Source organism: Ochotona princeps, chromosome X, assembly GCF_030435755.1.
Source record: "Ochotona princeps isolate mOchPri1 chromosome X, mOchPri1.hap1, whole genome shotgun sequence".
Lineage (NCBI taxonomy): Eukaryota > Metazoa > Chordata > Mammalia > Lagomorpha > Ochotonidae > Ochotona > Ochotona princeps.
The window spans coordinates 249,612-267,584 of NC_080865.1; the positions used below are offsets into that span (position 1 = coordinate 249,612).

General features: G+C 41.7%; 1 protein-coding gene across 1 annotated transcript in view; it reads left to right on the forward strand.

Annotated features, from left to right (window-relative positions):
* Positions 1-450: 450 nt before the first annotated feature.
* BMX (BMX non-receptor tyrosine kinase) overlaps positions 451-17,973 on the forward strand; it is a 36,183-nt gene continuing 18,660 nt past the window's right edge. The window contains exons 1-7 of the mRNA XM_004597493.4: positions 451-780; positions 7,907-8,053; positions 9,258-9,362; positions 12,434-12,515; positions 14,861-14,980; positions 15,983-16,047; positions 16,912-17,087. Of these exons, the coding sequence (XP_004597550.2) occupies positions 778-780; positions 7,907-8,053; positions 9,258-9,362; positions 12,434-12,515; positions 14,861-14,980; positions 15,983-16,047; positions 16,912-17,087 (698 nt within the window). The 5' untranslated portion in view covers positions 451-777. The remainder of the gene's footprint in view (positions 781-7,906; positions 8,054-9,257; positions 9,363-12,433; positions 12,516-14,860; positions 14,981-15,982; positions 16,048-16,911; positions 17,088-17,973) is intronic.

Here is a 17,973-nt window from a genome sequence, read left to right on the forward strand (position 1 = left end):
CATTAGATTTATTTTATGAGTCTATGAGCAGCCGTTGCACACCAGACAACATGGTAGAAGCGGTAAAGACAGAAGTTGTGATGTGATCTCAATGGTGACAAGCGACACTGGCCCTTTTTCATGACAATCTTGGTGCATTACACATTAGCAAAACCAGTACTTTCTCTTTTGGATTTCTTAATATTTTAAACTAGTTTCTAATCTGCCATGCTTTGAGTGGAAATGAGCTCTTTTTTCAGTCATATGAACCGTCCTTCTCTTGTGTTCTCTGGTGCTCCTTTGTCCAAGTGCTGAGCTGAGCTGAAGTTTTCATTGCTTATCCTCTGTGCACTTGGTGTTACCTAATGGTTTCCTGACTACCGGGAGGGAAGTCAGCATCCGGAGTCGGGTCTCGCTGAGGCATTTTCTCCCTCTCCAGCGCAGAGCTCTGTGAACAAGGGCAGGGTTATCACATGTACCCGAGAGCTGCCTGGGAAAAGCAGGAGCTGCAGTTCTCAAAGCTGGAACCTTTCTGAAATATGCCTTTGTCTCTGCTTTTGTGGCATTCGGTGAGATCAGCAAGTGTTGGCCGAGTGCTGAGTGTGGTTTCCTGTAGGGTTGTGTAAGGCCCCACAGGACAATACCCATTTGGGGGCACTGAGGTGTGCAGCCATTTGTGACCCAGCGGCGGGGAATATGTGAGACAATTTGCTGCTGCTGCTGGAAGGAGGACAAGCGCGGCTGTGTTCCTGCAGAGTCCCATCCCCGCGGCGGACCCAGACGAAGGAACGGGTCAAAATGGTGCGTTGACATTGTGTCATATCCTATGGGAAAACAGGTTCGAATCCAAGTTGTACTGGGGCCTGAAATGTACAAAATGTAGCCTAAAACTAGCATAAGGCTAGGAATATGCACTCATTGAGGACTTCGCATGGGGTTGTGTTGTTGGGGGACCAGAGGTTTAAAACTGTCATGGTTTTGCGGCCAATTTGCCCCTCTCTCAAATTCTAACTCAGGAGAGCCATCAGGCTTTGAGCTCGCTCCTCGGTTGATTCTTCCCATGGCCCTTCCATGGTTTTTTGTGTTGGCCTCGTAGCTGCTTCCAAAGAGATAACAGAAATGTCACTTTTACCTTCTTTGTGCTTTGATAATGTTGTTTTACCTGCAGGTGTTTACTCCTAGGTTCCTAAGTCAGGCCCTCCAGAGTGTTTTAAGAAGCAGATGGGAAAGCAAGAGAAAGATGAACCACAAAGTGCCACCCACATCCATGCAATTTGGAAATTTCTGCGAACTGCTGTAATTGCAATGGATTTCGAGAGTGCAACAGGTGTCCTGTTGTTGCAATCGATGCACCCCGCACTCTCATGGGCACATGGATTGCCTGAGGGCCTTGCTAAATGCAGACCCCAAGTCACTAGGCCTCAGATAGCAAATGAGAGTGTGTGTCTCCAGCAGGCTCCCGGATGTCCATACTGTCAGTGTGCAAAGTGTGCTGCGGGTGACACGCAAGTATTCATTAGCAAGAAATGCAGTCGGGCCCGGCGGCATGGCCTAGCGGCTAAAGTCCTCGCCTTGAAAGCCCCGGGATCCCATATGGGCGCCGGTTCTAATCCCGGCGGCCCTGCTTCCCATCCAGCTCCCTGCTTGTGGCCTGGGAAAGCAGTCGAGGACTGCCCAAGGCTTTGGGACCCTGCACCCGTGTGGGAGACCTGGAAGAGGTTCCTGGTTCCCGGCTTCGGATTGGCTCAGCACCGGCCCGTTGCGGCTCACTTGGGGAGTGAAACAACGGATGGAAGATCTTCCTCTCTGTCTCTCCTCCTCTCTGTATATCCGGCTTTCCAATAATAATAAAATCTTAAAAAAAAAAAAAAGAAAGAAAGAAATGCAGTCACACAAATACAGTAGCCAATAGGAGGCTGGTTCCTGCTGATTTTCAGGGATCTAGCCCCAGGATGGAGTATGCGTAGTGACCCCATAGAGCAGGTGCTTGCTGACTTGAGAATGCCTGCAGAGGTCTTCCAGCCTCCTCTTATTTCCTATCCCCAGCAGTTGAGGGCAGAGAACAGGGGAAGACAGATTGCATCATTGAGAACCAAGTCATTGTCCTTAGCTTCTTAGTATTGCTACACTGTTTTTTTTTTTTTTTTTTTTTTTTTTTTTTTTTTTTTTTTACTTTGCCTATACAATGGTGAGAAAAGGTACATAGATTTACAGATTTACGGAATATTTGCAAGGATGTTGGGCATTGTACCACCATTCTCTCTTGACTTTCGGTAACCTTCGATGTGGCTATTGTCTTAGTAACATGCTGGGGTAGTTGAATCCATGTGGGGCCTTAAACCCACTGAAGCTCGGTGCTTTCACCCACACTAACCTGCTCCACCTTAAGCAATGTTATGTGTTCACAACAAATTCAGCAAAAGCTGTCAGCTTGTGGATGGATCACCTCTGGCGATTCTCCCAAGGGAGGTGCCTGTAGAGAAGAGTACCCGGGACAAGACAGAGGTCACTGGAAGAGGAGAAAGGGTGTAGAAATTCTCTGTGAAGGATGCGGGGAGGATGAATCTCAGGCTTAATTAACACAAACCTTAGCTCTGATGCGAAGAGCACTGTCTTCTTGATGGGCAAATGGTCCTCCCAAGGCGTCTAGTTTTCCTAATTTTGTGTGGGAACAACAAAGCTGTGGTGTTCCAGAACACCGAGAATTTAAGTGTCGAGGTTATAGCAATTTCTTTTTGTGCCATGCTAACATTTCCTGCAACTTCTCTGCATAAACTCAGGTGGCAATGTTTACTTATCTTTGGCCAGGGTCATAAGACTTTTCAGAGCACTTTGCCTGACTCTGAGCTAACACTCTTCGCTCATGTTCAAACTCACCATTGTATTTTTGTCAGTTATTTAGCAGGAAGACAAGGGGGTCTGGCCAAGTTTATCACAACATCCTCTGGCTTTCCTTTTAGGAAAAGCCCTATAGTTCCCACTCCCTCTCCTTCTTGTCCTTTCCCTCCCTATACTCCCTACCTTTCCCTAAGTGACATGGTAAATCAAAAAGGATAACTGAATCGAGTAAAGGGGTAGGGAGTTACTATTCCTTTCTCAGATGTAAAAGCTAAAGCCAATTGGTGGAAAACATGAGCCAATGACCCGTTTAACCCTCTACTCCTCTCTCCCTTCTCTTCCTGCCTCCTGCTCTCCTCTGCACCGCGTAGAATTTATTCGAATTTTAAGGTGATACTTTTGAATCTACTTTCAAAATACAGGATAGAATATTGCTATTCAACATTGTATTGGGGGTTCTTGATGGAAGATAAATAATAGGTGACATCTTTCTCCTATTTCCAGTAAAATACCCTTTGCATGAATCTGACCAAACCCAAATCTATGCCCGTTTTCACCAGTGTGCCTTCGTAATGCTGTAGTACATTTCTCCGGAGCTGTAGACTTTTTCATTAGTTGATTGCCATGCAGAATGAATGGGGTTCTTGTCAGAACAGCAGAAGCTGAGTCCCTAGATGGTGGCTCTCAGGATCACGGCTGCTGGGGTTCAGCGTTGCAGCTCCGAAATGGTTTCTAGGGCTGCCAGCAGCTGTGTTTTCCTGTATTTAGAGTAGCACTTTCTCTGATTCAAGAGAGTCACCCGGCAGAGGTGCTTTTCTAACAATAGTATTATAGTCAAGAATGTGGATTATGGATTTGACTGTCAAATCCCAGTCCCACTACATTAGCAGTGTGACCTGAGCAGTCTATGTAACCATCACAGCTTCATCCACTACAAACAAGGCAGAATGGTATTCTGTATTCTGTATTCTATATCCCTATTCTGTAGTGAGATGGGACTATTGCAAATCGCCCCCTGCCCAAGGATGCCTGTGTTAAGACATGCTCACAGAGTATAGGTGTACCTGTCTACCCCATTAGGTGGATGGGCATGACCATAGGGTGGTTGTGTTCAGCAAACTAATTCACGCTTGTTAGGGGCACTACGCACCCAGCAAAGGGCCAGCTCTCGTTAAAGGTTGACAAGGATTATTTTCAGTAAAATTATCCCCATCCTTCAAGATCCAATTTCAAAAGTCTCCCTTCCATAATACCGTCTTAAGACAAAGAACCAATTTTTTCCTTCCATAGGTCTGATAGAAAGGCAAATAGACTCCACTGTAGCATTTGAATTCTTTCTTTTTGCCTCTCTCTTTCTTAGTCATGATCTAGAGCCCAAGTATTTTCCACAGGAAATTTCTCATTTAAGCCATGTAAAGTGTGAGCGCTTTGAATTAAATCATTTTACAGATCAGAAAACTAAATGCTAGAGCAGGGATGTGACTTGGTCAGGTTGACATAGCTCCCAAACGACATAGTCTCCTTAGAACTTTCTAAGGCTGTCACCCTGCAATGATCTCAACTGGTGATAAAATCCCATAAGAGCACTTTCAGAATGTTTCCTAAAAATGAAATTTAAAGATAAATTTTATTTCAGTACAAACGTTTTTATATCCACATTTCATTTGTTTCATAATATACAATTCCAAGAACCTTTGAAAACCCCTCATATCTCTCACATGTCGAGGCAGATTTTTATCTCTGCTCTCAGTCACTCAATGTGGGGTACACAATAGGCTCAAAGTCAAGTATGTTGAAGAGAAAGACCAAGTTGAATTTCTTATTCTTGTTATCTTATTTTCCTTACACACCCCAAATAGCCATGGTGATTTCAAGTCATGTTCATGGAATCTGCACATTCAATGTAATGGGTTACCTAATGACTAGATCCTGACTTCCTTATAGGAAATGGGCATGACCATAGGGTGGTTGTGTTCAGCAAACTATTGATTCCTCCCCATTTTTTCAGTTCCCATGCTTTAGTCTCTACTTTCATGTGTTTATGCAAGTAGGCTATATGGGTGATTTGGTAAGCAAACTGATGTGTATATCCTATGTGGGTGGTAATCTGAGAGCCAGCTGAATCCTACCAGTTCTGTATATAAATACATTTCTGGTTAATCAGACAAGATTTAAGATCTCATTTTATTTAAAATGTTTTTTTATATTATTATTTTTTTTACCTTCACAACTGAATCTCCTCTAAATAAGGATGGGCAGAGCAGTGTTTATTAGCCACTGGACTGGCATTTGGGACAATGGTAGCAGCTGAGCTCTGCTTATTGTAACAACAGAAGAGAAATTGCTAATTTCTAAAAATTCACACTAATTATCAGCTACTATAAACAAGTGAGAGCTTAGAAATGCCTTCCACTGAGAACCTAGGCATTTAGAGGAAAAAGGGAAAGCCCAGGAAGCGGCAGAAACAAGCAGAAGGAGCAAAAGAGAGCCGAGGCTGAGAGGGAGCAGCAGAGGGCTCTTCAAGTGTGTGAGGAAGCATCTGGAGTCCAGCTCAGGGCTGTGCCTCATGCAGCCTCAAGGACACAGCGCTGCAGGTGGCTGCGACATGACAACAGCAGACTGCAGGCCCACAGGCACAGTGCTCGAACCCTCTGTGAAAATAAGCATGCACACATGTTATCTGCTTGAAGAGAAAGCTGCTAGAGCTGTGTTACTCTTTTCCTTTTTGTCTATAGATCTTGGTTTTGAAGAACAAACGTATATAAAACAAGTTTAAAAGGGAAAGCAAAACGGTAACAAAGGGGACTGTTTTGCAATGAACAACTGTGTTGGGGGTTGAGACACTGCATTTTATCTACTGCATCAGGGCTGTAAACCCGAACGCATTTATTGGAGAGTGTGCTCAACAACTTGCTATCTTTCTTTCTGCTCAATTGTCTTCTTCCCTTGAGTAGACAGAGAAAAGTTTGTGAATTTGTCAATGCTTTCTGTGACTCAAATTCTTCATGTTTAATATAATATTTAAAGGCCATCTTGATGTGTGTATCATCATACAGTACTGGGAAAGACTGCAAACTAGCTGGGACATGGGGTTTTGCGTTTGTAAAACTGGTCATAATATCACAAATTGATTTAATACCTGACAGCCAGTTTTAAAATTAACCTTCCTATTCAACCAACCATATCTACTTAATTAATACTCTACTATGAGAAGTCATGTATCAGCTGGGAATATAAAAGAAGTTTGGCAAGATTTTTCAGTTTTCTTTTCGTGCTTTGTTAGTACAAATTTCAACTGCAGGGATATAAAGCACACGAAATGCCCTGCAGCTTGGACCGGTTGTATGGCTTCCCCGAAAGGAGCTGTACTCACCAAAACCAGGCCTCATCATTCTCGGAAGTCTCACCTCAGCAGGTGTGCGTGCCGAGCTTGCAGTGGAGGCAGAGCTGAGATGCAGGCGTGCTCTCTGAGGCCCTGAGAAGGCTCCGCCACACTCCTCCTTTGCCAGTGATCACAACAAACAGCATCCATTGTGCTTAAAAGAAGAATTCTGTTTCACAAAAATAATTACCCCTTTTCAAAGAGATAAAATGATATCCAAAGCAAAAAAAAAAAAATAAATAAATAAAAGAAAGAAAGAAAAAAAAAGCTAGACTTGGACTTCATTGCATTGGCTTAGTAAGACCACCACTAGCTGTCCATAAATCAAAGAACGCCTCTGGAAGACTTCATGAATTAAACAGACTCCTGATCTATCTAAGTAATCACAGTAATCTCAAGTCTTGCTGTAGAGTTGTGTGGTTCATGTCAGAAGAAAAGCTGGCTGAGCTGACCATGGTTTATTCAACACCAAGCTGTAGTTCTTAGTCTCCTTTCCACAGTTGGGCTACCCATCATGCTCCTGGGCCAGTGAGAATCCTCCGATGATTGGACAGTCATTTGGCACCCATCTTCACCCAGACAGAGCAGTGCCTGTGTGCTCACTTCCTTATCCTAACCATGATCAGCATGCTTCTTTTGAATGTGTGATCCTGTGTATAGCCAGAGGGAACCAGAATGATACTGCCTCTGAGCAGTAACTTTTACTGAGAATTTGAGAGCTATGCTTAAGGACCCACACACGTACACTTCTAGCAAGACTAAGGTAAGTAGTGTTAAGACTTGATATGATCAATTTGCAAAGATGCTACTGGGCATGGAAAGCCCAGGACCGACGCAGTTTGATAAAGCAGAAACAGCGTGAGGATGCTTGTTTCTGTGACCTATTGCTTACTCTAAGATTTAGCGTTACACTGCAGATTGAAGCTACAGGGTTGAAAGAACCAGAAATGAAATTCATATATTTGTCAGAAATACCTTACATTTTAATTTTTAGGTGATTTTAGGACAAAAGCCACAAGAGTATTTTTCATCTTGTAAATGCAATAGTAATTTTCCCAAGTCTTTCACATTTCTTTTACAGCACCTTTAAAATTGCACTCTCATAGTTTTCTCATTGTGTTCTGTCTTGGGCATTCATTTGCATTTTAAATTCTGAGAAGTATTGTCAATTGTACATGTGTCCTTTATGTTAGATGCAGACACGGCCAGGAGCTGTGAGTGCCTTTCACTATGATATCCGCAGTATTCCATAGCGGTTTGGATGACTGCGTTAAATCTCTTGGCCACGTTAATGAAGAGAAATTTCAACTGATAAATTGCTTCATACATATATTATGTATGTGTATGTATGTATAGGCTGTCTGGAATTCGCCTTTTCATAAAGTTGGATGATATCCTATCTAATTCAGCAAACACTTCCGCAATATTTTAGGAATAAAGTGCATTTTGAGAAGCTGATATGGAAGGCAGTCCAAAGATGATGAATTTATGATCCTGCATGGGAGATGAGCTGAATACATAAAATGCTCTACAAAATCAACATATTTCTAGGACTTACAGCAAAGGCCATAAAAATATGTATATGTATGTACTTTACAAAGCCAAGTCAATTTCTTGTTGAGAAAAATTGACTTAAAAATAGAAAGGTTAAAATAAAATCCAGGTGGATAATGTAAATCCTCATTTTAAACATTTTATTTTGTTTAGGATGATAATATGGATACAAAATCCATTCTAGAAGAACTTCTTCTCAAAAGGTCACAGCAAAAGAAGAAAATGTCTCCAAATAATTACAAAGAGCGGCTTTTTGTTTTAACCAAAACAAGCCTTTCCTACTATGAATATGACAAAATGGTGAGACCCTAATTATTCCATTGTTTTTCTACTAGTTATTGTGCTTCTTCACAAAAGACTTGATTATATAAAAGAATATCAGCTTTCTTAGCACACACAGTAAAAATCAACTGGCATCCACTTATTGCATTGTCTTTTCTTAAACTAAATTCAATATAAAAGATTTTAAGACATTTGTTAACTAAGGCAAAGCATAATTCTAGACTAACTGAGGCCATTTTTGCTTCCCACAAGATATTGGGTAATGGCTGGAATTGTTTTTAGTTATTCCAACTAGAAGGGGTAAATGCTCTTGGTGCTGTGTGCCTGGAGGCCAGCAATGCTGCTAAACAGCTAGTTACAAGGACAGTTCCACAGCAGAGCAAGAGCAAGCCCCAGATGTTAGGAGTGCTAAGAGACGTTAAGGAACTCTACCTGAAGACACTGCTATAAATTCAGCCAGTTCTATAAGCTGGTGTTTCTATTGGGGGTAGAAATACTGACATTCTGTCATAATCCCAAAGCCAAGTCTTGATTTTCCTAAATGTTCAAGGGTATTTCAAAAATTAGTGGAAATGGAATTAACTGATGAGCTGATTTTGTGTTTAAAAAAAAAAGGAAATTCATATATATGAGAGATCTTTAAAAAGTCTGTGGAGTGACAGGTGTTTGGCAGAATGATTAAATTGCGGGTTGAGATCTTCACTTCCTGCTAATGTACACCCTGCAGTACAGCAGGTGATGGCTCAAGTTGTTGGGTGTCTGCCACCCATGTGAAGGCCCAGATCCTGGCTTTGGACTGATCCAACCCCAGGCTATTGTGAGCATTTGCAAGTGAACCAGTAAATGAAGTTTCTCTCTCTCGCTCACTCATAAATTTAAAGCTTATCACACAAAAGCTATTTAAAAACTACTATGCATGGGTTAATCACACAGCAGGTGTTCTGAGACATATTTCAAGATAGTCAAGCTTCAGGATAGTCAAAGAAGAATATTAACTACTGCCTAAATATTTGCTTTTGGATCAGTACACATGTGGAGCAATGTACATCAAACAAAATATTCTATTGTCATTACATTTTTACTATTATGGAGTAATGGGAAGTGATTCTTTGTTGACCAGCCATCACCCAATCTTCTTCTGTCAGAAAGCTATAGCTTCATGCTTTCCTCTTGGCACCATGGGGCATCACACAAGGTATTGTGATTTTTTCCTTTAATTCAGAAAAGAGGCAGCAGAAAAGGATTCATTGAAATTAAAAAGATCAGATGTGTGGAGAAAGTGAATCTTGAGGAACAGACACCAGTGGAGAGACAATATCCATTTCAGGTAAGGGGAGTAATAACAATGCCCTGGGTAGAAGTTTCTTTGTTTCTTTAGATTTGTTTAGTTATTTGAAAAACCTCCAGAGAGGTGTGTGTGTGTATGTGAGAGAGAGAGATCTTCCATCTGCCAATTCACTCTCCAAGTTCCTGCAATGGCCAGTTGAGCCAGCCTGAAAGCAGAAGCCAGAAGCTTCTGTCAAGTCTCCCATGTGAGTAAAGGGGGCCCAAACACTTGGGCCATCTTTTGCTGCTTTGCCAGGCTATTAGCAGGGACCTGGATTGAAAGTAGCACCACCAGAACGTGAACTGCTGCCCATAAGAAACGTTGGCATTGCAAACAGGACCACAGCACCAGTCTCTGAAAGGTTCTTTCTTTAATATGTTTTGTCATAAACTCAGTAGATCGATGAAAACTAATAATGGTATAAAGTGATCTATTAAGACCGTGACACAGCTTGGAATATCCCCAGATGGAAATTGGAGAATTACTTAAAATTCTTTCAACAACCTGCCTTCCTTGGAGGGAGGGGCAGCAGGATGAGAGTGTTAGCTGCAGTGAGCTGAGTTGCCACAAGTATATCTCTTCTCAGATACTGTTGATATCTGTGGTGCTACGAAATAGTGGACACACTAAGTAATGAAATACTGGCCCTGCCCCAAGGCATTTGCAAAAAAGTGGCAAAATCCACAAGTGGAAGTCAGAGAGCTGTTGTGTTGGAGGTGACACTCAGGGCAAGTAGTGCCTCACCCAGCACAAGAAGGAAGAACAGCAGGACTAAGGCAGCAGGAACCAGCACAGCGTCAATCAGCATGTTGTCTTTGGCCAGCCCCAAGCAGTTGCTCTGAACAGAGAGGCATTAGTAAGCACAAGCCTGAATAAGTAAGGAGGACCCATGAAGGGCTTTGCACACAATGGAAAATGTTGGAATTTTCCCAGCTGGAGATTATTATGCTCACTGAAATAAGTCAATCCCAAAAGAACAAATATCATATGTTGTCTCTGATGTAAGCCAACCTTCATGCAAAATACAAGATCAACAGCCCTTTCAGTACTGACTGTGCTGTAGCTCACAAGTTTTGATATTTTTGTTTTTATTTTCATGTCTTTGAAAAAGTTTTTTTTCTCATTAATTTCTTCACTTACCCATAGGTTGTACAACAGCATCATTTGCTTTAAAAAGCTTTTTGATGTTCATTTCTTCAGTGACACATTGGTCATTCAGTAACAAGTTATTTAACTTCATGCTGTTGTAAATTTTTTATTTTCTTCCTGTTGTTGATTTTATTTTGTGGCTTTTCATTTAAGGGGATGTATAGTAACTGTAATGGAGACTCTCATATCCAGATGTGAGGATACACATCTCTACTTCCAGACTAAAGATGGACTCCCAATGAAACTGTTAACTGTATCTTGACAATAGGATGCTGGACTCTCTGCCATTGCCCATGCCTATAATCAGGGTATACTTAAATAGCAGATTGATGGACTTAGGATTGGTTATAAAGGTCTATACTATTGTAACATTATTATAGGAGAAATCAGAGGGTGGAGGAGTTTTAGGGAGGGAGGAAGGGAAATCCCAGAGCCTATGTAACTGTATCATAAAATAATTTTTAAAAAGTTTGAATTTTTCTATGATGTATTTCAAACATGGTATGCTGTGGAGAGCATGCCTAACTCCCTTCTGGAGGTGACTTGAACTAATGCATACCCAACTTTCATTGTATTATGAATATTTGCCTCTGTCATTTCAAGACAGTGGACTGTTTTTTAGCTGGCCAGACTACCTAGTGTTAATTTTAGGGACTTATGATCAAAAAGGAAATGTGGAGACCAGTGTTGTGGTGCAGTGGATAAAACTGCCACCTGCAATGCCAGGATCCCACATGGGTACCAGCTTGTGTTCCAGATGTTTCTCTTCCAATCCACTTCCCTGCTAATGGGTTAGGAAAGCAGTGGAACATGGCCCAAGGGCTTGGGCCCCTGCACCCTTGTGGGGAGATCTGGCTGGAGCCCCTGGCTCCTGCTTTCTGCCTGGCACAGTCCTGAATATTGCAGCCATTTAGGAAGTGAATCAGTGAATGACTGCTTTTCCCTCTGTCTTTCCCTAATACTGTCTTTCAAATAAATAAACAAATCTTTAAAACATGAAATCTAATAATCCAGTTGATGAATAGCCTATACTTCTCACTTAGAAAAAACAGTACTCAAACTTTGGTGGAGGAGTGTTTGGCTTAGAGTACTCAACAAAACACAGGATTCAGAGCCCACAGAAGTCCTAGCCCCATTACTTCCATTTATGTAACTGTAACATACATTCAACTTCTCTCTGAATATGTTTTCTCACTTGGAAAAAGAGTATACTCATACTTTCCACAGAATTGAAATAGAATTAAAATATTAAAGTCAGTAGGAAATAGCCCAGCAACCAGTAAGCATTTGCTACATGTTAGTTACCAACGAAGAGTTGAGTAAACCTGAGAAGTGTCTGGAGAAGATATTGTAATCTTTGAACATTACTCAATGTGTGAAAAAATAGGGAAAGGTTTATTTGGGGGATTCCTGGGTGCCATATAATATAGAAAATTGAAGTAACAGAGTTATTTTTTTTTTACCCAACATAAGATGAGCTGTATAATGGTAAGAATATAAGAAACCAGCCCAGTTAGCATAGCAAAGTAAAGGATTTCTATCCCTAGGAACACTTTTAAGGAGAGAACGGCTTAACTATTTTCCAAAAGGCACCAAAGAGAATGACCCAGTGGAAAGGCAGACAATCCTAAGACATACATCATGTGGAATCTACTCAAGTTCTCAGTGGGCCAAGGCATCTCTGCTGAGACCTCAGCGTTCAGCACTTGTAGGTGCATTACTGCGGTAACTTCCCATGTAAGAATGACTGTGATAAAATGGATTGAGGACTAGAATGTTTTTCCAAGTGTTATCGTTTTTTTCATCATCGCCTTCTAGAACGAAAGCAAATTATCTGATCTGGATAATAGAAAATTTGCAGCTGTGCCTGAGTGAGCTATGATGTACTTACATCTGAATGCACCAGATCCTTTCCTTTCCAGATTGTCTATAAGGATGGGCTTCTCTATGTCTATGCATCAAATGAAGACAGCCGGAGGCAGTGGCTGAAAGCATTACAGGAAGGTAATTGTTAAAAATGTCATAAAAGACAGTAATTGAGTTCTTTTGAGGCATGTTAGATGACTGCTATGGTAGTAAAGGGATCCAATGCCAAGAGAGGACCTTCTGATTTGCCTGTCACCCTCAGGGACTGTGCCAGACTCATTCTCATTTTGCATGCTCATGGTTACAAACAGGAAGCCTGTGGGTAGGATTCCCTCACCTACTCAGCACAGAGCTGGCTACTGTGCCTTTGCAGCAGCTTCAGGAAGCCAGGCCACCTGCTCTCCACCTTCTGTGCTTGCCTTTCCCAGGACAAAGGTCAGGTGCTCATGAGCACGTACCAAGTCCTGTGGCTGCTGCACCTTCGATGCTCAAGGAAAGTTATACCCAGTGCACACTAAGCACTTAACATTTGCCAGCTACTTTATGAAGTACTTATAAACTATTTTCTTAGGTAATCTGGACAGCTCTGTAGAGCGAAAATGTTGTTCTGCATTTTTCAGAGAAGCGAAACTGAAAAAAAAAAAAGCCATGCACAAGGTCACATCCCTAGTAATAGGCGTTCAAAAGTTAATTATCCAAACCCAACTTCTTACCCAGTGTATTATAAGTGCTGGACAAAGATGAAGCTTTCAGTGATCTTTTAGGCTGCTCTATTTCCCTCTGCAATATTTTTACTTTAAAAATGGATAATAATGTGAGGAAAATCTTCCACTCAAATAATGACTTCATTTGCACATTTTCAGCTTACTAGACTCCTAGATCTGGGAAGATTTTATGTTCTTTCCTTCAAGTTTTAGTGCATGGATTTTCCTCAGTACATCTCAGGTTATCCACATGCTTTTCCACATATAGGACTTAATTTTTTCTTTTCCTGAAAGCAAATAACAATTGATTCTGTATGACAGTCGGGTGACCCACTATGGAAGAGTAGCAGCCTTCTACCAGTTGACTGAAGTGAAAAGGGAATCCCTGTTGAAATCACACAGAACTGTAGCCAAGTTCTGCATAGCTGTGCCATTCAATAAAGCGAGCTAATATCTGACACCTCTGGCGTCAGTTCCCCGCATTTCTTTTCACTTGGAATAACCATGAGTCACAAAGGCGATGGTCCTAAATCTATTACAGCATGTTATGCATGAGCGCGAGGCTTTTGATGATAGTAGACTTCAGGGACAGCTCTGGGGCACTGCTTCCTTTTCAGCTACTTTTGGGGAGATTTCCTGGGGTGGCAGCAGCAGGTGGCAGCCGCTCCCAGGCATTTATCTGTGGCCTTTATTGTAGCTCTTTATTTGCGGGTCCTTCAGGAACTCTATCTGTGGGACAAATTTGGATGGCCCCTGGGCAGGTCATGTGAGAATGAAAGGCAAATGGTGAGGGAGCAGAACTGGAAGCAGAAGCCTGTTGCCCTCCATAGCACAGGAGCGGTAGTCAGCGCTAGCACTGTGCCTGCACAGCAGGGGATTTGCATCTGGCTGCAAACAACTGGTGAAAGAAATTTGCTTTTGTTCTCCCACACTGACAGTCCAGTGTTAGTGCAGCGGCAGCTCGAGAAATGCTAGTCAGCTCATGGTGTCAGCTGCTTAGTCTCACATTGTTAAGCAAAACATAATATTTCTACATCTTAAAACAATATGTATGAACAGAAAGATAAAGCAAATGTAGCAGGCAGTTCACAAGTGGTGAATCAGGGTTAATCTTGCAACTTTTCTGGACATTTTTATTTTTCAAAATAGGAATGATGGGAAGTGAATATATAGTAGAATTTTTTTTTTTTCTGTTTGCTAATACCTTCTGCCCTCCAGCCTCCTTCTGCCACATGCTGTCACCCCTCACTTCTCTCTGGATGTTTCTATCATCTTAACATCAAGCTCACCTGTACGTGCAGGTTTTGCTAGTTTTTTTTTTTTCTTTTCTTCAAGCATGCTACAGGTTCAGCATTTCTAATCCAAAAATCCAAAATTCAAAATCTGAAACTTTTTGAGCACAAACATGATCTTCAGATAGATTTAAATATTGCGTTTCATCCAGACTTTTACATTTAGGGACTCTCAACTGGTAAAGTCTAGGCAAATCGTTTAAAATCCTAGCAATTCTGAAATCTGAAACACTGGTCCTAAGCATTCCAAATAACAGATGCTTAACCTGTATATATTACTATGTTGTTCTCACTCTATACATGCTAGGCTTTCATTTTGGCTTATTCTCTTCTTAATGAAGGACGTACATTCTTTGAGGGTCATTTACTTTTAGCACAGTTACTGGCAAACTAGGTTACTGGTATTGTATGGTGAGTGTCAACTGATTGCATTTTTTCTTGTGGGCCAATGTTCACTCACATCTTTTCCTTTCTGCCTGCTCCCTAGAGATCAGGGGCAGCCCTCACCTGCTGATCAAGTACCACAGTGGCTTCTTTGTGGACGGAAAGTACCTGTGCTGCCAGCAGAGCTGCAAAGCGGCTCCAGGATGCACCCTTTGGGAAGCATGTAATGTGTGACCCTTCTTTTGGGCTGGTCCCTGGGTGGGTGGTTCCCCATTAGGCCAAAGCCAGCAGTTTCCAGAACAGCCTGGCAGTAGACAAGATGTGACAGGTTGATTGGCATCAGGAAAATCCAGCCTCACAGATGCTATATAGCAAATGATGTCTAATTCTATGGACAACTGACTCACAGCTATTAAAATAATAATATCAGCATCTGCCCTTCTTTTGCTTTAGGAAAAATATTTTAAAAACCTGAATCATTAACCTATCGATGAGCTATTATTTTTGCCCATAATTCTTCCTGACTTGTTAAACCCCAAAGAAGTAGAATGTGATAAACACAGCACTGTGATCTAAAAAGCTGCATTTCCCACTTCAGAATACAGCTCTCTCTTCCTGTAAGTAACAAAAATAATAAACTCAGAAAGCGAAACTGCATTCTTTTAAAAATCTATATCGGGGTAGATGCTTGACACAACAGTTAAGACTTGGAATGCTCATATCTCTTATGAGCTCCCCACTCTACTCCTGCTAATGTGTGCCCTGGCAAGCAGCAGGCCATGACTCAAGTGCTTGGGTCTCTGCCATCCATGTGGAAGGCCCATGTTATGTTTCTGACTCCTGACTTTAATGTGACCCAGCCTTGGCTGTTGTGCGCAATTGACGAGAGTGAACCAGTGGATGGATAAGGAGAGCTCCCTCTTCTCTCCCCTACTTTTCTCCCCTTCCTCCCTCTTCCTGTCTCTGCTTTTCAAAATAAATAAAACAAAGTTTAAGCTAGATATAAAAAATGTAAATCACACTTTAATCACTGCACATTCCAAAATGCTGATAGCCAAGTTTGAAAAGATATTTGAAGTAGCTTTCATTCTGCACATGTGTGTCAATTTCTTAATGACAACAGATGTGGTAGCAAGAGTTTGCTTTTTCATTGCACTCTATCCCACATCATATTCCTCCAGAAACGAGGAGCTTATGTGTATTTTATGTAAGTTTTACTTTTCAGATACTGATCTTCGTGTTGCAGTCAATGAAGAGAAATTTAAAGTTCCTACCTTCCCAGACAGAGTGGTGAGTTTAAATGCTTGCAATGTTTTTCATAGTAGCATTTATCAAATCAACAAAAAGTTACCAGATTCAAGAACAGAACATGTGGACTTTGCTCAGACTGCTTAGCAGAGGGGTTGGGAAGATGGGACTGTGAGCTCTCACTAGTAGTTATCGGCGGTATCAAGTAGTGAATTCTTATTCTAACATTTCATATCTTTATATTCAACTACTGGGTCATTTGCTAACCAGTAGGTCCATAGTCGCCACTGTTTGTTTCTTATTGCTGCTCTAACAAATTACCACAAGTGGAGTAAAGCAGGATGACTGTCTTGAACAGTGCGTCAACTCTTTTTTCACTGTGAAGGTACTCATAGACTCTGGGAATTCAAATATGAGTACCCTGGGGGCACCAATATTCTACTCATTGCCTCTGAGCTAGCCTCTTGATGAGCATTTTACCCTTTTGATGACCATTTAGGCTGTTTACACTTTTGATCTAATTCAAACAATTCTGGTGTGGATATTCTAAATGGCTTTACTGTTGAGCGTGCCTATTTCTGCTCATGGGGTATGGCCACAGCCAGCTTTAACTGACTCTACAGAGACATTTCCCAAAGTGATTGGACCACTTCATACTCAGCCAGTGACAGTGTTAGCATTCAAGTTGCTCTGTGCCTTTGTCAAGGCTTAGTCTCTTTCCTTTTTCTCTTTTTCTTTCATAGTCCCTCTTACCTTTCCTTCCTTCCACTCTTCCCTTTTCTTTCCTTCTCCTTCTTCCCTGCTCCCTCCCTTTCCCTTTCTCTCTCCCTTCTTCACTTTGGTTGTTGGTTCCCAGTACATGAATCTGTCTCGTTGTGTTATATTAAAGTCTCTTGTCCTCCAAAGTTCAAGATTCCTCGGGCAGTTCCCATTCTCAAAATGGATGTGCCATCTTCAAGTACCACTCAAGCTCAGTATGACAGCGATTCAAGGAGAAACTACGGCTCCCAGCCTAATGTCAACACGTGGTATATACCCAAGGAAGACTACCCTGACTGGTGGCAAGTAAGAAAGCTGAAAAGGTAAACCCAGCTTCTAGATTAGCTGCCCAGCATGTGAAGTAGGCATTGCCACCATGGTCTTGGAGCACATTCTCAAAGCTATTGATAAGGGTCTCAGTTGAGATTGCGCTATTTGATCAGTCAATGTGCTGTACTTGAACTGGGAGACTTGGGGAATCAAATGGCCACTTTGGTGCTGAGTAGTATAGACTTCTCATTTCAATTGTCTGATCTAATTGGCTAATTCCCTCCTCTTTCTGCCCCTTCCCATTTCAGAACTTAGACTCTTTCAAATATAGCTTTTATGCAGAAGACCTGAGAGTTGGCCTGTTCCCATAATGTTTCATCATTGCTAGGCAAATGACAAATAGCATTTCAAGCAAAGTCATGGCTTGCATTCTTAGAACACTTTCACCTCTCCTGACTTTGTTAGTCTTTTCTTGTGTTTCACATTAATAATTCTGGCTAAAGGCACAATTGAAACGACCTTGAAAACAGTACCTAAATGGTGTGTTCAATCAATGTTGAATTGAACTATAAGACCCAAGTAGCTACCCTCCTTATTGGCTGCCTCACCTCTCCATCAGGGTCCACTGTGCACCACCTTCTCCCCTTGTGGTCAGCTTCAGGGGATAGAGGTGTGTCTTTACCGGGAGTGGGTATGAAGCCTTTTCGACTCACCACGTGCCTCTCTCCCTTGCCTTCTTATTCCTTCATTCTTTCCATCCTTATCATGCTGACCTAAAGCAAGTGCCTCGTTGTACCAATGGCAGGCACAGTCCCATAAAAACCTTGAAAGAATGTAAGTGTGAACTTCTTAATGTTTATTTTTACCCCAAAAGAACAAGCTGTGATCCCTTTCCTTCCAATATGGAGCTAGACTCCAAGTGTTAGGATCTTGATATCC